At 39.4% G+C, this 23,090-nt stretch overlaps 1 protein-coding gene across 3 annotated transcripts in view; it reads right to left on the bottom strand.

Moving 5' to 3' along the window:
- Positions 1-23,090, bottom strand: part of PEPD (peptidase D) — a 123,582-nt gene that overhangs the window by 90,526 nt on the left and 9,966 nt on the right. For all 3 annotated transcript variants that reach the window (XM_048958656.1, XM_048958657.1, XM_048958655.1), the window contains 4 exons: positions 12,217-12,280; positions 9,892-9,939; positions 8,191-8,252; positions 1,988-2,032 (listed from right to left, as the gene is read on the bottom strand). In XM_048958656.1, the coding sequence (XP_048814613.1) occupies positions 1,988-2,032; positions 8,191-8,252; positions 9,892-9,939; positions 12,217-12,280 (219 nt within the window). The remainder of the gene's footprint in view (positions 1-1,987; positions 2,033-8,190; positions 8,253-9,891; positions 9,940-12,216; positions 12,281-23,090) is intronic.

The following is a 23,090-nucleotide window of genomic DNA, read 5'->3' as shown; positions in this document are numbered from 1 at the left end:
TTAGGAGAAACTTTTTCTCTCAAAGGGTGGTCAGGCACTGGAATGGCTGCCCAGGGAGGTGGTGGAGTCGCCATCCCTGGCAGTGTTCAAGAGGCACCTGGATGAGGAGCTACGAGATATGGCTTAGTAGCTTGTGGTACTAATAGGAATGGGAGGGTGGTTGGACTAGATGATCTTGCAGGTCGTTTCCAACCTTGTGATTCTGTGATTCTGGCTGGTTCAGAAAGCTCAGCCATTTCACCTCCTTTTGAAATTTTTAAGAAAACCATTTTTCTGACAATTATCAACGTAAGACAGAGAAGCCCAGAGCTTGTTGAATTTGAAATGATGTAAATAATGGAAGTATACAGTGCAAATGAAGGAATTTCCTACCCTAGAGAATATCTCAAATAACCATCCAAAGTTCCACCTTCCTAAAATGAAAATGTTCTTAATTCTAGAAATGTTATAGCTTTCCAAAGAAAGCTTCTTGGGGAATAGTCTGAGATTCCAAGGAAACACTAACTTTGGAGGGTTTAATATACGGAGTCTGTCATTCAAATATTAATTTCACCAGATACTTAACATCCAAGTGGTCTTTAGCATACTTTAACCATAAACAAAAGCCACCAAACTTGATTAAATACTTTAAGACACTCTTGACTGCAAGCATGAACTTCAGCTTCACTTAAAGCTGCTTTCTTCATAGGCAGGCACAGAGAAGGTGCATACTAAGTATTTCAAGTACTGCTTCCCACCTAAGATCACAGAGGAGGCACAACCAGAGTTCTGGACTAGCATTCACTGACAAAAGCATTACAACTCTTAAGTGTTGCCTTTGTATTGCCTCATTGCTAAGTCTATCTCAGTACAACCTTGGGGCACAGACCTCAAGTGAGCCCATTCCTGAGCTTCCTGTAAAAAGATTAAGACCCTCATCTATGCCAAACCACACAGAGCAGCAGCTCATCGCATGACACCTTTATAAGGTGAATGTTACCAGGAAAGCTGATTTGGGAATAAGCTTGTAGCTCTAAAGCAAAACCCTCTGCAGTTAAAATTCTCTCCCTTCCTGCAGTGCACTTGTACTTAGAAATCAAAGCTTGGAAATATGGCTCTCTTCATGTTCCCTTTCCTGTTCCTTATCATTCTCTGCTAACAAGACTACAAGAAGGTAAGCAAGCAGCAGGACACACAAAGATGTAGCTCCCTTCCCCAGCTTGCCAGGTCTCTTGGAGAAACACTCACCACCATGACGTGGGATCGAGGCTGGAAGTTCCCTGTGTCTGACCAGCAGAAAGCTCACAACCTACATCAAACCAGATAGCTAACACAACAGCCATATCACCGCAGGTAAATAAGACCTTATAAAGAACTTCTAAATGGCTTATACCATTTCAACAGAGTAGGATATCAGGGGTTTCAGAGCACAAGTGAAGATTTCTAGACCTCTCCTATCAATGCAGAAGCTTTACAAGCTCCTAATACACTAAGTCACACAGACTAACTTTTACTATTCAAGACAGGCTGCAGCAGAATCCTCCTAGAATTAAAAAGTGCAGCTACATGAATAATAATTTGCCAAAATTAATGAAGTTAAAATAAATCCTAGGAAAGTAATAACACCTTATTAAATATTATATGTTTGGACTTAGTTTTCACCTACCTTTGATTTGCATTGCTAGAATATGAATTATCCTGAATTGTATGTTATTCATACAAATTCACATTTACATAAACGTGACTTAGTTCCAAACATATCCTATTACAATTTTTATCCAGACTTAAGGCTTAAGGAATGTTACATAAATTCTTAACTTCTCAATGCTGTTACTTAACCATATTTTTACCTTCAAGCCTTATTTCTGGCCGATGATGTGAAATCAGCCTAAAATTAAAACATATCCTTAACTAAGTAGGACATTCCACTGAGAGAATGCCTCTGAAGCGACAGGTCAGAATATAGGCATGTTCAACTACTAAAATGGAAAGACTTCTTGCTACTCACCATTCTGCAATTTCAGGATGAAGGATTTTGTTGTTCACATTAAATCTGCAGAAAGCAAACAGTAAAAACATCAACAAGCAGCCAGGCAAAGTTTGTTCTGTTTGTTTGTTTTTTCTTTTTAAAAAAGTGCCTTCCTTGAGGCTGTGAAAACTTGCAAAGGCAAATCATAGAATGGCTCAGGTTGGAAGTGACCTGAAGGGTCATCTAGTTCCAACTCCCTGCTATGTGCAAAGCTGCCAACCAATCAAGCACCAGCTCAGATCAAGCACCGGCTCAGGCTGCCCAGCACCCCATCCAACCTGGCCTTAAACATCTCCAGGGATGGGGCACCCACCACATCCCTGGGCCATCTGTTCCACCTCACCATCTCAGTGAAAAATTTACCTAATCTTAATCTTCCCTCCATTAACTTAAATCATCTCCCTTGTCCTATCAGTACGTACATGTTAAAAGTTAATTTCTCTCCTATTCATAATCTCCCTTTAAATATTGGAAGGTCAGAATGAGGTCTCCCAAATGTAAGATTTGAAGTTAGTGTGGATCAGAGCACATCACAGAACAGAGAAAGCACACGTTCACCTTCACTGGGAGGCAAAGAGTTCATGTTAAAACACATGAAATTAAACCAGGCACATTCTAAGAACACACAGAGAGCAGAGTAAGAGCACATTCAGGACACACTTACAAAACTTGCTTCTAACAAACGTAAAATCTTAATTTATCAATTCACTGCTATGAGTGTGGGTTGGACCAGATCAATCTCCAGAGATTCCTCCCAACCAAAATGTTTTTACGATTTGAACTCTAATTTATTTATTTAACACATTCCAGTTTCTGTGTGCATATGATAAACAACATCGCTTAGAGGAAGACTGAAAAAGAGATAACTTCTCATCTGTTATCTACAGACAAGGCAAAGCTCCCACCTCAGCCTCAAAAACTTCTTTCCATTCATTTTCTGCATTAACAATTCACATCTCCTTGGAACTGTTTTGAGGCTCTCTAAACAATAACATTACAGTGGCCAATAGAATAAGAACTTGAGTAATTAAGTGGAGCACAAATGGATTTTCAAGCATTGTTCAAGGGTTTTTTTGCTTACAATTTAAATGCCTAAGGAGTATTCTGCATCAAAGATGCTTTTGTCTGGCTCAAGACCATTGGTTCTTCAGTTAGGGAGTATAAGAGAATTAAAATGCTCCAAGGCTCCCATCAGACCTTCAGAAGAATGTTGGAAGGCAGTAATTAATTTTCTCACAATTTTGGGAGGAAAAAAATAAATCTACTTCAGGTTAATGGTGATTTGCAATATCTCAGAGGGGACTAACCAAAGGATAAATTCAATTTAAAAAAATATTTAAAAGCCACTTCTAATTGTTCCAGTGTCTTCCTGCATCCTTAGATAGCAAGAGAAAAAACATGTCTTTTTCAAGGACACGTGCTCATAAACATATAAAATCCTAACGAGGTGAAGGTTAAAAGCTTTGTGTTCCTACTCCAAGATAGAAAACAACAATTTATCAGAACAATCAACAAGGACAGGCTGTACAGTATTCAATATTGCATGTGTCAGTTAGAAGCCACTGGAAAACCAACACAGCACAAAAGCCAGAAGTCCCAGAATACTGCATCACTGCGCAATAAAGTTTGTCACCTGGAAACAAGAAAGTCTTGTAATACCAAAAAAAGCTACATTTCATATTTAGTCATTCCCATCCAACAGCTACTATCTAGCTAGTTCAATGTAGAAATAATTCTGGAATGGAAGAGCCAGTTAAACACAAGTTTATACAGAGGAAAACCTTTGAATGATGCAGTACACATCAATTTAGAAAAAATACTAGAAAAGCCACAAAATCCTGAGCTCCCCACTACTACTTGGCTGGAAACAAGCAAGCAGTACCACAGAAAGACTAGACAGAGAAGAATTAAGCTGCAACTGCAACAACAGACAAAGGACTTTCAATAATAGTCATGGTATGTCAGAACAAAAAATAGATCAATGAATCCAAGTGTAAGGAGAAACTGCAGCAATGCAGAACGCTCCAACGCTAGCTCTGTGAATACAATATATAAACTGTAGTCACCACAAAGTAATAAAAGAAAATTAAGGGCAGGGAGGTGCTGATACAGATGAAGACTGACAATCTGATAATTCACATATCTCTTTAATCACAAGCACAGACAAAGCCAAAAGTGCATCATAAGTCAAATGGTAAAACTACGAAGCTCACAATAAGCAGACTGCGTCCATCTGTTAAAAATAAATAAAACGGGTTGGGGAACAACTGTGCGCTGACAAGTTTTCAAAGATGCACTATTACCTCTTTCACAGTCCCCAGCTTGTGCTTTTCCAACCCAGCAGTTCCTCCTGAACTGCCTTTGTGTTGCCAGAAACTCCAGTTCTACACACTGGCTGTGACCACTTACCACACAGCAGCTCACCGCTGTCAGTTTAGAAAACTCATTAAACACAATGAAAGGCTGTAAGAGTAAAACAAAGCAGTGCTGGGGTCATGGAGAGGAGGCAGAAGATCATGAGCAGAACTGCAGTTCTCTCTCTCATCTGAAGAGCAGACTCTGATATATCATTAAGAATGAAACAAGATCTTGGGGCTCCGGAACACAGCATCAATTCATATTTGGAAGAGATTCTGATCTACTCTACATAGCTTTTTCAAAGAAGCCAACGATTAAGGATTGAACTGTCTCAATTCTGCTTAGCTTGTGGGTCCTGTGTGAGTGGCCCCAAGACCAGAGTTATGATTGTTGGACATCTACAGCTAGTGACTCAAATTATATTTGTTTTAATTAGGAACAAGGCAGCTAAACAAGCCATGTTCTAGAAGTCACTGGTTAAACAGTACACTTAAGAAGAGCTAGTCACCACTAAACAGAGCACACAAATACTGATTAATTCATGTCACTTGTGCGGGAATTTCTAATTAAATAACCCTACCTTATCTTTTAAGCAAGTTTAGATCCTGCTAGACAATAATCAACTTACTCTTAAAAACCATGGACTGCCCTAATGCTAAGAGGATCATGCAGAGCAATCCAATTCTGTGTTTCACTGCAATCTGCAAATTGACAATACTTGATGAGATATGTGGTCTCCAGGAAGAAAACAAATGACATTTTGCTATTGTTGCAATCTAATATGTGTTAATGCTCCCATTTAATCAACACAGAACTAAGAAATATTACAGTGAATGGCATGTTCAAATTGATTTCACACTCAGTTGTCCTTCAACATGTGAGGAAATTTCATTAGTTCAAAAAAAGGCTAGAAATCCACAGCTCCTGTATAACGAGACTTTTTTGTCAGTTCACAAAATATGTATATGATGACAAATCTAAAACATTTATACATGTTAAAATTTTCTTTAATATAGAGAATCTCTTATAATGGTTGACCTCAATACACAAAAACAAACTGGTCTTGGCCCTGCATTCAGTTGAATCTGAAGCAAGCAACATGCCCACTTTTTACTTTAAAAAAAATACATATTTTTTTTCTTTAAGAACTCAAATGTATGACACACTGCCATCCAAGAGAGCTATATGTAATCTAAGGAAATAACTGTACCATGATTTGTTACGATGGGTTCTATTATCTGCATACAAACCAGATTGATCATTTACAGCAGCACAAAAACAACTTGGGTGATGTTCTGAGTAAGCATGCAAATAACCCACAGCAGCCATTTTGCCTCAAATGACTATTCAGTATAGTGGAAAAATAACGAAATAGTTTGGATAATTATGTTCCATAAGAAGTTCACAAGGTTCAAAAAGTAAGGCAAGGTAGCAACATGATTAGGGCAAGGAAAAGGTGGCTTCTGAGAGGAGCAGAACAGCCTCCAAACAGAGCAAGATTGAGCTTGTTCAGGAAGTGATGCATTTATTTTTATTATTATCCATACTGGGAAAAAAAAAGGGGGGGGAGGTGGGGTAAAGCATCTACAGTGGAACACACTCAGTGCAGGAGAAATAAAACAAACGGGAGCAGGAGAAACAGACTGTAGCAAGCAGATACATCTCCAGGAGGTAACCAGAAAATGGAAACTAGCAAAAGAATGAAATAACTTAATGGCTGAACCCCAGTCTGGCCAAGCAAAGAAGAGGGCAAGGTGTAGTCACTGCCAAACACAAAGTAGCATGGCTTAGAAAAACATAGTTTGGTACAAGCTCAACCTGGAAGAAATCAATGTATTAGAAAAACCCAAGTTTGAATAAACTCGATACAAGAGAGGGGAAGAAATAAATGCTGAAGTTAGAGTCTGTGTCAAAACCAAACACAAACTGGTTGATTTATATACAATTACAAAGCTCTAAGGAGATCAGACTTCACATAGCAGCTCACCCCTCCTCCCTGCCCCCGCCAGCCAGACTCCCTCCCTGCACTGCCTGCTGTGGGCCCATGGCCCATTGTAACCACAGAGCTGACGGCCCCCAGAATTATGAGCTGGGGAGATGAGAAGGCTGGAGAGACAAGTGGTTCGAGGGCACGAAGCATGTCAAAAGAGTTGAGAAGGAGTGCATCTCTAGCACGTTCAACAACAAAATCAACAAGTGCTCTTTGACACTGGGGTATGGTAGGAGAGACAAAGACATTAAGCAGATCTGTCAAAAACAGCAAAAGGAAAAATCCAATGCCCAGGGGTGGAGAGGGCGAGCATATCCTCGCTCTCTAAGGAATTCTCTGCTGAACTGCTCGAAGGCTCCCTGAAAAGCGTAGCTGCACTCTAGTCAGAGCAAACCAAGTGTGTTCACCACAAACTACTGAGAAAATATCATTAATCCCTTCAAGTGCTGTGGGACATACACTGTATCAATATCACAAGTCAATCAACAACGTATCAAACTGAATGACTTCCTGTGTTAATGCTGATAGTAATACAACATGTTAATAATAAAGCTCCAGTGTTTCAGTAGAATTCAGAAGGAAAAAGGAACGCAGACCTTTAATCATCATTCCTTAAATAGTTACTTCTAGGGCTATCAAGTGTTTATATTGCACATGGAGATTTCTCAAATAAAACTGAAGGCATCTCTCCACGTCTATTCTGGAGTTCATTTGCACATAGAGAGCATAAGATAAATGAGTATCTACTTGATCAAAGCAACAGAAAAGAAAGGGCACCAAATATTAATTCAAAATGACTTGATTCTGTTTTGAAATAGTTCAGATTTTACTGATTGGGCAGCAAAAGATACTTAAATGTTTGCTAGCATGGTCTCCAATAACCTTCACAATCATAAAGTTTCCATTTAGGTTGTGGAGGGGAAAACAAACTAATTGTGAGATCAGATTTCAGTTCTCATGACAGAGAAAGCACTATTTGAGAACACATGCTATCTGACTACACAAATGACTGCTCAGAATTGTAATACACTCTGTGTTGTGCAATTATCTATGCAGAATTAATGCGCTGTGGACAGAGGTGGATGGAGAAAAATACAGCAGGGTGACCGTGAGTCAAGGACTACAAGAAAGGCCACTTACTCAACATCTCAGCACATGTACTCCTTTTAGCAGGTTTTTCAATGAGAAGTTTGTTTCTTTCCTACCATATGCTTGAGATATAATGGAAACTGATTTCATTTTAGGACATTAAAACAAAACACCAGTTGCATTTCCTTCAAAATTCAGGCTACCATCCTGCTTCTCAGAGCAGTCTGTGATGCATTTTTATTAACAGCCTTTTTCAAAATACTTTCGGTAGATGGACCAGTAACCAAGCTTCATAAAAATATCAAGGGACACTCAGAGGACACGTCAAGGCAGAAAGGTGATCTTTTATGTTGCACTTATTACAACTTTCCAGAAAAATGTGCATACCAGAATTCCTAATATCTACCTGAAGGAAAGCACTAAAAGAGGCTGCTCATTAAGATCCCATTTTCTGAAATCTGAAAAGCGAGTATTCCATCTCTAAAAGAGGGAATAAAAGTCGCAGTCTGCGTGGTTGTAGTAACTTAGGCCAATCATCAAGGAAGGAAAACACTGGATCATCTCAGTTGCAAAAGAGTTCTCCAATCTCTCCCCCCTCTACCCACCTGTATTTCAGATCATTAGAAGCATGTCAAAAGTTCAATTTGCCATTCAACATCCTGCCACTATGAAAAATATCATTTAATGTGAAACATAAGATGAATTCAACATAACCTAAAAAAAAAAAAAAAAAAAATTTACTTACTGGCTAATTCCCTCAAATGAAGCTTCTTTGGAGATACTCCCACTATCAGTGTTAACACCACGCTGGAAGGGAAAAAAAATTAAAATGACCGTGATTGTCAGTCAAATACAAGTATTTACAAGTTAAATCATGCAGGAAGCCTAACAGCAGTAAATCTCTGGGAAAACATACAAGGTTACTTGAATCACTATTACAAAAAAGGAAAAGAAAAAAAAAAAAAGATAGCCTATTTGTTTAAATGCAGACCAATATAAGAAATATATTCATTTCAAAGGAGACCAACATATAACTCAGGCTAGGATCTGCTGCTTAGGAAAATGGTAGGCCTGGATTTCCAGTTCCCTTTAGTTTTGAAAGGAGCTGAGAGACCTATATAATAACAAAGGGCAAGAGAATAACAACGAACCAAGGTTTCTTCTAAAGTAGTTTAATTTTAAAAGAAATGATTCTGCAATGCCTTGGCAATGCTTACTATTTAAATCAGCATGCTGCTGTCCCCCCATAGTTTTCCATTCAAGCAAGTAGCGTAAGCATGAGGATTTTGGCTGCTATACAGCAGATGAACATTTCTGACATGCATATGGGAAACCCTGTGGAGCAGCATTACAGTTCTGTATTTAGAATGAAACCACAGGAGGAGAGGACCCAGCCTCCCTTCAGCCAACATTCAGAGAAGTGCTCTTTCCTTCTCTGTAAATTTCATCGTAGCAGTGGGAGGAATGTGAAAGCATCACAGCTCCATTCTCCCAGCCAAAAAATTTGTTAAAATTCCCTGTTACAATGGACTACTCACAGAGAGACAACTAATTAACAACTTGACGTGTGGAAATGCATATAAAGAGTCCAAGATGCACAAACAAGCCCTTTTTCAGTCATTCCTCTGAAACATTATAAAAGAAAGCTATTGATTGTTTCATCTTTTTAATATTTATATTAACAGTGAAAGAAGGACTGAAGATTATACTTAGGACCAAAATGGATAAAAAGATGAGATCTGACACTATGTGACTGTGTAAGGAAGAATATTTTTTAAGACTCATCTGGCAACTACCATGGGAAAACAAGAAATCCAGGAGCTGCCACTGCATTTGCTGTAAGGGAAAGCTCAATGTCTGCAAATCATTTCTTACATAGACTGGAGACAACAAAGCAGATACTGTTAACAATGGGAGAGGTCTACAAAATACTCGTCACAGAAAGAAGCTGGGAACGAGGTGAGAGGGAAGAATCAATAAGTGGAGGTAAAGCCTGCAAGCTGATCTTACTTCCAGAGCAACCTCCAGTTTGCAGGCATTCAGTCACATCCTCCTTGCAGAATTTGTTTTTACCAAACCATCCCATGAAGAATCCCCTTTTATAGAATTCCCACAGAAAAGCCCAACACGGCCAGAGCAACAGCAGAAAAACAAGAGTTCATTCTATAAAGGCTAAAAGATAGCAAGGCCAACTCTGGGCAAGATTGTCAAATTTCACCAGAACACAGGCAAAGCTTTCCAGACTATAGGCTGGAAAGACAAGTCAAAAAAACAAACAAACACAAGGTATGGTGGAGCCAGAATAGTTTAAAATGGACGGACAGCCTCAAATTTCACAAGGATGAGGAAGGAAAGATATAGGGGGAATGTCAGAGTAAAGAAATACTTAATGTGATCCCCTTTGTTGAAGGTAATGATAATCAATCTTCAGAATACTGCTACTCACCAAAGTAAGCAGCACAGAAGGTTTCTTCGAAGCCAAGACACTGGATATCTAAAAGCAAGTTTGAGATTGCTGTCATTTTTTATGTTCCTTCTTCACAATCACTGCTAACTATTTCATCAAAATTCTGTGTAAGACTAAACGATTAGGAAATACAAAACTGTTCTGATACTTCTCATATGTTGTACCTATACACAACACTTGCAATAAGAGCCAGTAGATGACAAAATATTTTGAGAATAGACGTTACTTATGCTCCTGGTGCCCTTCAAATACATAAACAACAGCTGTATCTTAAGGTTGCTCTATCAAAAAAGTTATTCCAATCAGAAAATAACTCAATTGCATTCAATTAGCATTCTTCCTCCTTCAGTATTCCGTGCCACACCATTAGCAACACAAAAAACTGGCCTCTTCAAAGTACTTACTGAAGTTTTGGGTTTGTTTCCAAGGCTAGAGAACTTTTTTTTTTTTAACAGTCTAATCTCCTTAAATGTCAGAGAACTAATGAGGAATGTGCAGTACTCACGAGGTAACTAACTTGGCCTCTTCTCTGGAGAAAGAAAATTTAAATGCACAAGAAGATCTGAAATATTGTACAGCAGTGCTATTGAAAAGATGTGCAGATATCTTCAGTGTTTGCTGTTCTATCATTTTTAAAACCAATAAACACTCAGTATAAATTAAAATTCTTTAATCTTAATGGCTCTTGGTTCTTTGTTCATAAAAATATCAGTATTTTTAAACACTTTGTCTTTTGGTTGCAACTACATTTAGATAGAAATAAAAAAAACAAATATAACTGTAAGGTTAAAAAAAAGAAAAATAAAAATTGATTCCTGCTCTAATCCTCTGGATTAAAATCCTTGGGATTGTGAAGAGCTGGGCTTCCAAAGCTGCTGTAGAAAGGTGGGCAATGAATTACACATCTCTTCAGACAATGAACAGATGACATAATTCCATACAGCACAGTTCCACTAACTTTAGAATGGCTGAACAGCATACTAATTGTAGTAATAAAATAAAGCATATTGCATTGAGATATAAAAATAACATTTCCATGTTTTATTTCTTTTCAAAATGGAATGTGAGGATTACATACTTACACAGATGGGTTACTTGTTGACATAAAATCATCCTCTAAAAATGTCCCTAGTGTTCTGACGGTGGAAAACCATTTCCTTTGCAAATCAGGCAAAAGCAAGACAGAACCTTAGGTAGCTAAACAGTTAAGCAGGCTTCAGCTGCTTCTAACTTCAATCCACACAGCCCAGGTTAAAAAAGGCCTATAAGCTACTAACTTACCTGTTCACATAATGAATTCTTTTTCTCATCAACAAGCTGTCTAAGCATTTGTTGATGGAAAACAACTGAAGTGACCCAAAATTAATGTTGCAGATGTGGGTTTGTTTCTTTTCAAGCAAGACATGCATTTTCCACTGGCCATTTTCACTGCATAGCAGAGGGGTGTCTACTCTACACGCAATTACAATTCGCAACACAAAGCAACTTCTGCACAGCTTCCTCAACCTCAAACTTCACTTCATAACCAGAATCATTATGAAAATGAAAGGAAGCATCCCCACAGCTGATTAGAGCAGAGTTTTGTATCTTGTGAGTTAGTCAGTGTTCTGCAGGGACAGAAATATCAGATTCTTCTTTTTGAAGCCACACGCCATGAAAATCAACCACAGAGCTGGCAGGAATACCGCCCTCATCCTGCCCTCATCCTGCTGAGCCTGCCTACCAGAAAAAAAAAAAAGATGCCTGGCCAGGTACTTAAGCATATAAAAATCTGCTCAAAAATAAAGTGAGAAATCTGATTAAGAGAGCCTCACTTGCATTTAAAATTAAAAATATAGCTGTTTATTCAAATATTAGAATAATTCAACATAAATTAAGAGCAAAGCTGGCAGCCATTCCTCATAGCTCTTTGGAGGCTCTCAGTCAGAGTTAGGACACACGATCTTAATAACAGCAATCTCCTTCAAACCTTCAAGGTATTGAAAAAAGTGTACTTAGCAAATGTTTCTGTTAGATAAAGATACAAACTGACAGTTTGCATGAAGCCCACAACATGTTTGTGAGACAGTCTTTGGATTAAGACCATGGAGTTCAGCCCAAATTGGCAGCCCCTTCTCCCTTTCTTTTAAAACGTGTGAATGCTTCGTAAGAATGAAGGACACTTCCCAGTAATTTAAAAACAAAAAATACAAAAAAAAAACAACCAAAACACCACAGCCTCACAAGTCAGGAGATACGCAGTAAGCAGTGCAGCAAAATCACTGCCACATATTAACTCTGTATTCATAGATGCAGACAACTCACCTCATTCACATAGTGGACTTCATCCACAGCATACTTTTCCTTGAAGTGTTCAGGGGGGTGAATCCTTCGGGAAACAAGAGAAAGAAACATTTAATTTTGTTACATTTAGTATTCAAGGCCACAGATGAAAAAAAAAAAAAAATCCCTCTATCAGAACATTAGATCACATATAAGGAATATTTTAATGTTCTTATCCTTGATTCAATTTCTCAAAAGAGTAGATTGCAGATAAAGTTACCACAGTTACAAAATCACTGTGCTTTAACTCTGTCCATGCTTGATACTCATATTCCAACCATCTCCTCCTGAAGTAAACACTGTGGGCTTTTTTTCCTCCCCTACATCCACCTACTTGCTCCACAGAAGACAGTTTTGTTAGAAGAGTTTTACCATGCCATTTGCTTGCAGTCTTCCAACCCACCAGATGGTGGAAGGATGCTGGAAAACAGCAACAAGCCAGCTCACCTTGTGTTATATTAGAAGAATGAACAAAATATTCACCTTCTGCTCTGGTGGAGCAGGAGCTTCTTCCCTGCTGCAAGCCCACCAACACGAGCACGAGGCAGCCTGAGGACCACCAGGAAGTGCTCTGCAGCCTTTCCTCCCCAGCACCCCAGAGCTCCAGGCATGTGTGACTTTAATATCCCAGAAACATCATGAACAGATTTAGCACTTCCTATTTTTGTTCTCTTTCAGTTTCAACCCATTTATCTGGTATCAGAAGGATCCCAACTGTAAAACCACCTAATTTACAGCCAATTTATGGCACTGTGTGTTCTATAGAGACATACTTCTGAAGTGCTATTTGCAATTACCTGTGAAGTCTGAATCTGAGAACTGTTTCTTGTCAATCAAGTATTAGTAAAAAGTATGCCCACAGATGTGTTAGATTTTACTCACTTCATTTAATGCTGTTTGTGTAAGAATAGGTCTCACTTCCATGATGCCAATAATAACGCCTCTGCCTTTTTCAGCAAATGTTTTAAAACTCCTTTCCTTAGTTTGTTGCCTCCTCTAATTATGTGCTCTATAGTAAACTGCTACTAGTTTATTTCTTTGCTTATGTTTAGTATTAAAGCATTATTGATCCCATTCCAGCTGTGATCCCTCCAAAGACTCTTCTTACGAGCACCATCATTATTTCAAGGAACACAAGTAGCTCATCATCCTTTCAAGGCTGAGAAATTTTTCAGTACTTTGAGACAAAGAAAACAACAACTTCCCACGCTGCTCTGAGAATCTGTTTATCCACCAGGTCAGTTACTGATGCCTCCACTGCACCTACTGATACACAACCAAGTCTCTCAAATATGTACCCCCTTGCTGGTCTTCCTGCTGCTGCAAAGCAGAAGACAGCAAACTTTTAGTAGGAACCACAGAGATTTTTCAGCTCTTTTCTGAAGCACTTAAGGCTTTGCCTCGCTTCTCTCTTCACCCATTTAGCACCTCTGACTAGATGGTAAAACAAATTCACATACACTTCCCACAGACTGCCATTCTCCATTCACCCCATGGGAGCCACCATGCTGCAGCAATGAAGGCACATCTCCCCATGGGTCACTGGGAAGCTTGCTGAGAGCCACCTTTTGCAGAATTAGACAGGCAGAATGAAACAAATACACATGGAAGCTTGTGTTTAAGTGAAAAAGTCTGCACTGTCACACGGAAAAGCGGGGAAGAAGGCTTGTTTTGCCTGTGGAGAAAGGGGAGCAAAGATGATCTTCACTGAGCCCTTTCTGCATTCTATTTCATCTCATGTGCTGCTGCTTTCTGTCCCAACACTGGGACTCCTTACTATCTCTTCCTGCAGTTTAGTTTCTAAAACCTTCTCCACTCCTTGCTTCACACACAGAGCTCACGTTGCACACAGGCACGCTCAGCTCAAAGGCAATTTCTACCAGGGTGACTGTAATGATGAGCAACACAAGTTGGTTCCCAGCTGGGTAAGAATCTCGGAGAATCCCTTATGCACCACCATCACATCACCATAAAAATGAACTGGTGCAGCTTCTTAGCAGAGACAAGGTCCAGTATCCATTTTTCCACACAATTTAAATGCACAATAGGTTCGAGTTCATCACTGACCACCACTGTTACAAGGGATGATACCTTCTGCAGAATGACCACTGGCCTCGTGAAAAATTGGAGAGTATATTCAATTTTGATAATTGCAAGTACATTTGATGCTTTACGAAGATTAGGAGCACTTGCCTCTACAAATGACTTTCAGGCAGGTAGGATAAGTTAATTTGTTACAATTTTTCCATTTGATTTTGTCTTTTGTAACACTGCTATGGGCTGCCACTTTCAAAATTCTGATTAATCACTGCAGAGACTACAAGCAAAAACTCTACAGAAGTTATAAATTAATTAGAAAGAATTACCCAAGTGGAAGACACGATCCCAAATATTACTGAATCACATATTTCATTGCCTATTCAAAAAAAAATTAACTTTTGTAACCTGACGTGAACTGAAGTACTACCCTATTTTTTGCAGAATTCTGGGGGACAAAAGTGTGTAAAAACATTTATGTTTACTGTACTTTCATAACTCCAGCCTCCAAATACTCATGTTCATTACAAATCTCAATAGCTGGCCTCCAGAACAGCAGAAATCACCATTTCATGTCACATAGAAATACGGAATTCCAAACTTCTCAAAGCACACCATGCCCACGTACCTGCCACACAAGGAGCCACCCAAAAATTTGGCTTCTCATAGCCTGGGTCAGTCAGAAAGGAGGAATCACTTCAGAGATTTCAAGTTTATTCTAAACTTTGCCATTTGGTTCAGCTACATTCACAGCAGTATGGAACATGGTTTAGTTAGATACTAGGAGGAAGTGTTTCACACAGAAGGTGGTGGCACACAGGAACAGGTTGCCCAAAGGAGGCTGTGGATGCCCCATCCCTGGAGGCATTCAAGGCCAGGCTGGATGTGGCTCTGGGCAGCCTGGTCTGGTGGCTGGCAGCCCTGCACATGGCAGGGGGTTTTAAATGAGATGATCGTTGTGGTCCTTTTCAACCCAGGCCATCCTGTGATTCCATGATTTAAACACCAAGACGCTCAAACAGTCACCAGCAAATCACGTCAGTGCAGGCTGAGCTGCCAGCGTGACAGACCGCAGTGTTATGACTGGCTCCCTTTCAACACAATCCTTTGGAAAGAAATACTGACTCCTCTGTTTATCCACCAGTAAGATAAACAGCTCTGACAGCTTATCTATAAATAAAAACAGAACATATATTTTTAACCTTTTATACTTTTGGACAAAATTCAAACCTCAAGTTTTTAGTAACGTTTTGTTAACCAAACTGTCTTTCCAGCCAACAACAACTCGGTCATGTTGTCTAAAACTGTTTTACGTCTGTTGTTCATTACACTGCACAGTAATTCATGGCAGCAAATGTTAAGACTCTACACATTTGATGCCACTGCTAGGATTCCAATGACTCGGGAGCACAATACCAACACAATAAAAGAGTTTTAGTTTTCCGAACTGCCTTCAGAAGAGAGGTACAAATGAGATGATCCACATCACATATACCAAACAAAAACTGTGAGTAGAATTTATAATGGCTGATAAGTGATCTTGAAAGAACGGCACAAAAAGCAACTGCTAAGAGATTTGTAACTTACACATTCACATTTCTTCTCTTTCACACCTAAATATTCTTCCAGACAATATTTAATAGGCAACAGCTTTTTCTTACTGATTGCTTTTATTCAGATTTTTTGCATGTTTTAGGACATATTTTCAGTGCTCTTCTACAGCAGATCAGCTCCAAAAGGAAATTCAGATTTTTCCAAAGTGACTCAATTTAACTTATCATTTCAGTTGAAATTCTAATTCAAGACTGATTATCTCTTTTCAGAGAGTAGGACAAGGGATTAAGAACACTTTTTTCCCCACAACAAATAGTATATTCATTGCAAAAAGGTGAGAAATTCTAGCTGGGGACAACTTCAGAATGTTTTCTACAGAGACATATATTTTACAAAGAATAGAAAATTTGAAATTGGGATGCAAAGGAATTTTTACTTGTAACCATCCATGTTTGTTTTTCTGAAAATAGTGACCGTATTCTACCACATTTAGTGCATAGAGCCTGAGTAATGTGGGTGGTTTTTTGTTTTCTTCCTTGTATTAAGGCTGTAACCAAATTTATGGTGCATAAACCAATAGAGAATCTGGCTATGTCTGAATTCCTTTGTGGGTACAGCAACCAGGACAGGCTGACACAAATACTTGATTCTTTTCATTCTACAGAGTCCACTGAACTGTATGGTCCCTTTCACACTACTGTCTTAATGCCATGGCTATTTTCATGTACCTTACACTTCCTAATGAGCCTGCAAGCAACTCAGACTATAAAAGGCAGGAGAGATCAGAATAAGTACACTTTTGATTTCAGTTTGATTTCTAGGTTTGATTTTCAGGCATCTGATATTGTTACATACCCTGCTGTTGGACTGTGCCAGCGTGATCTTCTCTCTGTTCCCTACTCCCATTCTTATAACAAGCTGGAGAGCCCCACAGTTAGCTCTTTTAAAACACCTGGACAAAAACATTACCTTTAGGACCAATTCAACTTTCTTCAGGCTTCATTAGCGGAAGAGAAAATAGTTAATCACCACAGCTTTGTGATTCTTCACTTGTTTTTCTCAAAGCCAGAATGAAAATACCTTACTGAGCACCTGCAGACATAATGCTGCAGAAGCGGCAGCTGCACCATTTCTATCCACTAGCAATTGTCTGAATGACAAATATATGTCTGAATGACAACTGCCAGTTCTTCCTCTTCCATTTGGTATCAATCCCTTGCCCTGTGCATTGTCACCTCACCCACTCAGGATCATTCAGAGCTCCCTATTTGTTCTCCAGTTTGTCTACACCAGCAGAACCATCAGCGTTAGAAGTTACATGCTTATTTATCAATTACAAAAATTGCTTCCACCTTTCTATGTGCTTCACATCTACACAAGTTATGATGAACATTCAATATGAAGATTTGAATGGTTTTACAGAGTTCCTTACTTCTCACAACTGGCATTGTCTTTGTTCTGAAGCTATTCTGAAAGAACAGCATCTTACTGCACCATCACATCACAGATGAAAGCAACAGATATACGCTAAAGTTGGCTCCAATGCAAAAGAAAGATGCTAATGTCAGTAACCATTTTGTGAGGATCTCTTAGCATCTCAAAGGGGAAGTCAGTAAACACTGACACAAAGCAATACAAGTCAGACTAAAGACAATTTCTCAGTCCTTACTAGAAAGGAAGTAAAACAAAGTGAAAGTTTCAAGAAAACTCCATAAAAAGGTTAAGACAAATAGAAATGCATCAGCAAAGTAAACAAAGTAAAGGTGAAGGAGGAAAAGGAATACAAAAGCAGTGTTTTCATGCTGTCAGAATTTCAACAGATTCCCTCCTCATTACAATATCATCACATTAACAGATGGCAAAACATTAACCAAACAAGAGGGTGTCAAGAACTGCTAGAAAGAAGAACACAGGAGGCTCTGCAAGATACAAGCAGATGTCCCTGACTTTGTCCAAAAAAATGCAATCACCTCTACATGCCAAAGGAATTCCTCTACTGCAAACGAGAAGATTAAAAGACATGAAGTGAGGTACGAATGAGAGCAGCAGTGACGGACTGCTGGCATTGCAGGCAGCCTTCAGCACGCGCTCTGACAACCGGAATGTTAGTCCCTTCCCACATTTACCTACATTTCAGTTTTACGCTTTGAAATACAGAAGTACCTGCATATATGCAGCCTTCTTGTCCTTGCTCCCTCTGTATACTGTACAGAGCAAGATGGATTTAAAAAAAAAAAAGTGGAATTTAAAAGAAATTAACAAAGAAGTTTCTGATGCCCCCAGCAGCAGCGCCAAGGCCAAGGATTCTGACACTCAGAGCTCCAGCACGCTGCACAGGAAAAGGGGTACACAGCAAATAAAACAGAGCAAATAGAACTCTTTTCACTCACATTTAGCTCCTATGATACATCAGTGTTCATTACACTTCCCCCCATCTTATTTTACAAAAGAGTTGGTTTGGTTGGTTGTTTTTTTTTCACTCTCTGTACCCTTTCTCCTGACAAAGCTTAACATAGATGAGGCTCTTCCAAAGTTCTTCCTCAAAGAGGAAGAGCAGGCTTGCAGAGACAGACACATCAAGGCTGGTAGCACATACGAACCAGACAGAGAACCATTAACAGCAACAGCTGAGAACACAATTTTAAAAGTGCAGGAATAGAAGCAGCACTGTAGATATTTTAACTGAGGTTTTTTTGCTTCCTCAAATCCTGGCCAAGAAGAAGCCAAGAGCTCCACGCTCAAACCAAGCTGCTGCACAGAAGATGCAGTGGAGCTGCAGAGCCTTGCTGGAGCATGGCTGCACATTCCCCAAGGGCATTTCTTTTCCTGCAGTTTACCTCGCTGCCAGCAGTGTCCAAATCCTTGGGGAAAAAATAGATGGCTCATCAAAAGAGAACTTGAATTCTCTGATATCTCAAAGTGTTATCATGACTTTATACCACTGAACTTGATACTCCTGCTAATGCATTAATGAAATATAAAATAAGAGATGCATGCTGAGGGTTACTGACATCTTCCCTCTTATCACTGGCATGAAAAGTGCATAGGCAAGACTTTACTCCCTCATGCTGAGGTTTAAAGCCACATCTAAAAATCTCCAGCACAATGTTTTTTAAGCAGATTTACTCAGAGCTTGTTCTATTTCTCAGTATACCTAAATGAAAAAGAAAACAAAGAAGCACTTCAACAAATACTACATCACTATCTTGCGCACCCAGTCAAAGGTGCACCCTGATCAAGACTGCACATCAATAGACTGATTTAAATTACTGTTACTTTTCTAAAGCATTCTCAGCAAGATATACAAATAAACACAGACATCTACATAGCAAAGCTTTACAAAAATAATTACTGCAGTAAAAGTGCTAAAAACAGGACACATTTATCCAGGACTAACAAGGCTTGTAGAGAACTGAACACTGAGACAATGGCTAAACTGATAATTTGAGAAGTCAGAGCACTGGAGCAGCACTATTTAGAGAAAAACAATCATCAGTGAAGTGGCAAGCACAATCCAGACACTAATTACTCTACAGAAGTAATTTTTTATCCACAGAGAAATGCCATAATAAATTCACAGGAGGCAAGAAATGGAAATCACTATACTATGGAGAGAAATGGAATCATGGAAAAAAAGCAGCATGGGAAATTACACAAGTTAGGCTTGTCAGTCATAAGCAGGCAGCTCTACTGAACAGAGTTCTGCGAGGACCGAAAGGTAAAGCACCAGATGTATTACCTGAATTGCAGCAACGCATTTGATAAAAGTCACTCTAAAGGCTCTTGCACTCCAAAATCAACTCAGATTGGCTTTGGCTGGAACACTATGATGTGACCTCAGAGCCAAAGACTGTTTATATTAAAAACTTGAAATGTCTAAATCGAAATAAATAAAAAGATGAGCCAGGAAACCCTCCAACTACAGCACTGAAAAGTGTCGTATGAATCCAGACTGAAGTTCTCAGAAGTTACAGCAATAAACAGCAACAGCCTGCAAGTCTTCATCAGTGAGACACCGCAAAGGCTGAAATCAGTTGTGACAGGACTCAGAAGCAGGACTGAATGCGTTCATGAGATCCACAGATGGCATTTGCAGGTGGCAACAAACCCTGCAGGTAAATTGCAATTGCTAGTTGGTATGAAGAGGGAATAAGATGACCTAGAGGGATTTTGTTTTTTAAATTGCAAAATAAAAATTTAACGAGTAATGAAAAGGGATAAAAGGTGGGGAATGATCACACTTATAAGACATGGAGAATGAAAACATCAAATATATTTTAATTTAGAGAAAAAATGGCAAGAAAAAAAAAAAACAGGGGATGACATGCCAGGGCTGTTCAGAGAATAAAACGCAAGACCCTTCTGAGAGTATACTACATAGTACACAGCTTCAGAGCATGTTACTGAGAAAGGGGTCAGCGTACAGAGCAGCATTAAAACATCCAGCAAATGCCCCTCATTCCTGCAAAACCTGCACCAAGAGGCACCATTACAGTGGGTTAGTTTGTCCCTACAGCTCCCACATACAGCCCTCTACCTTTCCAGAGTTTCACCTGGCATAGATCGAGCTTCTTGTAGTGAAAGCTAGGGCTAATTAATGCATCAGCCCCAGCCACCGTGATACAGCTGGATAACCACGGCATGCTGCACAATTCCATACTCACAGTTACTCAAAATACAGACACCACAAAATTTCAGACATCCTCATGCAGAAGAAGATGGAGAAAGCTTCTTAAAATCTAAGCGTCAACATTTCATGATAACATACAGTCTTCAGGTAAAAAGACTGTAAAGCTCAGGCAAGCTGAAAAACATTTTTACAAAAGCACTCAGGAAAAATTAAATGCACACTTAAGCACTTTTTCCAACAAGGAGCACAACTTACAGCTTTGCTGAACTCAGTCAAGTCTAATCACCAAAAGCAAGGGGTTGATTTGGATTATAATCTACTTCCTAAATGATGACAAAGTTTGAGAAACATCTTCATGAGGCCACTGGGGAAATACTAACATTGCTAAAGCTTTTCATTGTGCTTCATTGCAACCCCAAAGTGCCAAGGTTCAATTTCTCATATAAAGGTAGTTTCCAATCAACTGTATGGAAAACTATACTTACAACTGATGCAACATTAGATTGATGTTGTTATACTTATCAATTAGCCAGTAGGGCTTCAAAGAAAACACAAGAAACTGCATACAAAGATTGCCCTGTCCTATGTAATACGTATTTCTAAAGTTTGAGCATGAAGGTGTTAAATATTTTTGTTTTCTGTTAAAAATATTCTTTACATGGCAGGGCAATTAAGTTACTTTGGCATCCACTCCACATAAAGCAGCTGCTGTACAGTATGTTTTACTTTATAAAATATCTTTAATCAGCACACTGACTAGTTCTGTCATTTATAATTAAGGTGGTAAATGGCAGGTGCAGCATTAATTAGTGAAATTGAAGTCTCTGTGCAAGACATGCAGTAATACCAACTTAGTGCTTCCGAGGAATCAAAACAACTGCTAACAGCTTTGTACCACAAACCTAGCTAGGTAAGACTGTGCAGAAAGGAGCATCCACAATACAGTTACGCTTCTGAAGCCTTTGTGGCCTCGTTTTACCACTTTAATTTCTTCAACTCTTCCTCTGAAATTTAGAAAAATATTTCAGAACAGCAAAGCCTTATCCTGTGAGCCATCCCTGCCAAAGCCTGCTTTGGCAGGGATTCTGCCCTGTAAACAATAGGCAGGATTGTGTGTAGAAGTAAAAATCAGTATGCGTGCAAAATGCCTCTCAGTTGTTAGCTGGAAAATCTCTGCAACTAGAACTGGGCTCGTCTGCCACTAGGAGAACTGCCCATGATCAGCATTTAAGAACAGCTGACTTTTGTTATTCCTTCCAAATGTGAAAGTAAACCATCAGTCAAACGCATATCCTCACAATGATTCTGCAATTGCAACTGTAACACACATCTATTTGCTTGGGCTTGGTTTTTATTTTTGAGAATATGTGCTGTCAAACTGTTGAGTTAAATCTCTCCTTCCTTTTAAAACTGCAGAGGTAATTTTAGCATGAAGGTCTTCTAAAGGTACCTGTACAGCTATTCGCAGATCTGACTGCAGATGCTCTAAAGAGATCCCACAGAGGAACAACACCTCCCAAGTGCTGGTTACCCTCAGCACTGCACCAGGAGCCCTGGCAGAGTGCAGCCCAGCAGTGCCGTTGCCTCCTCTGCCCTCGCCAACTGTGCTGGTGAGAGTTCTCAGACACCACATCAGCATACAAAGCTGCCTTCCCTGGTAAAAACTAGAGCAACTGGTGAGGCTAAAATAATTCCATTGTTCACGGTTTCACTTATAGCTTACAAGTCACCTCACATCCAACCAAATGTTCTCACTGGCACTCCATTGGTTTTGGCCAAACTAACACTGCAATTTGAAAGAAGCTCCACTTCTTCAATATTCAGTGGTAGAAAGGTTCACTTTTCTGACTGTCACAGTACCTTAGTGACACAGCCCAAAGGTACATCCTTCAGAAGTGAAAACACAAGGGTACACCACACAATACACTCAGTATTACAGTACCAACAATACAGCACTTTCTGTGCTCACGTGAAGAGAATCCATGTATTTCTGCTTAAACTCAAGTAGCAGATTCCCACAACAGTCTGAAACAGAATGCAACGCAGACATCGGACAAATCAACCCCACTCTGCATTACAAGAAAGCTGCAGGCCCCACTAAAATAGCAGCCTTGCCAATATTTTACAGGGCATTACACAGATCCGTGCTTCATTGATGTAAAAATGAAAGCTTCTTCAACAGGCACACAGTACCTTCCACATGCAGAGAAAGCGCCTGTAAGGAAATGGCAGTAGATCAACAGAGCATGGAAGGCAAACATTATTCCTCCACTGCTACTTTTGACTTAAAACTGATTCTTCTGGGAAGGAACACAACCCCAAGCTGTGTGCAGCGCTCCCTGCCAACTAACTTCTAAAGCAGAACTGCTACTGCCCCACAGAGGAGTTATCCATACATCCTTCTGACAAGCAGGAAAATTTCACTGTCACAGCTGACCAAAGAAAAATGAAATCCAAACAGAGGGATGCAGGAAAGGCAAAGAGGGGAATTTAGAACAGGCATCTTTAGAAAGATGCTGGAAAATGATCATTATAATCCAGAAGAAATGACACAGTGACAATAAACCATTTTTACCCAAACCAATAATTCTGTAAATGAATCAATAACGAGCGCCACACAACAAATCAAAAAGGC

The sequence above is a fragment of the Lagopus muta genome, chromosome 12 (assembly GCF_023343835.1).
Source record: "Lagopus muta isolate bLagMut1 chromosome 12, bLagMut1 primary, whole genome shotgun sequence".
NCBI classification, from domain to species: domain Eukaryota; kingdom Metazoa; phylum Chordata; class Aves; order Galliformes; family Phasianidae; genus Lagopus; species Lagopus muta.
Note: the sequence above shows the minus strand (reverse complement) of the source record. Positions and strands in the feature narration are given on the sequence as shown.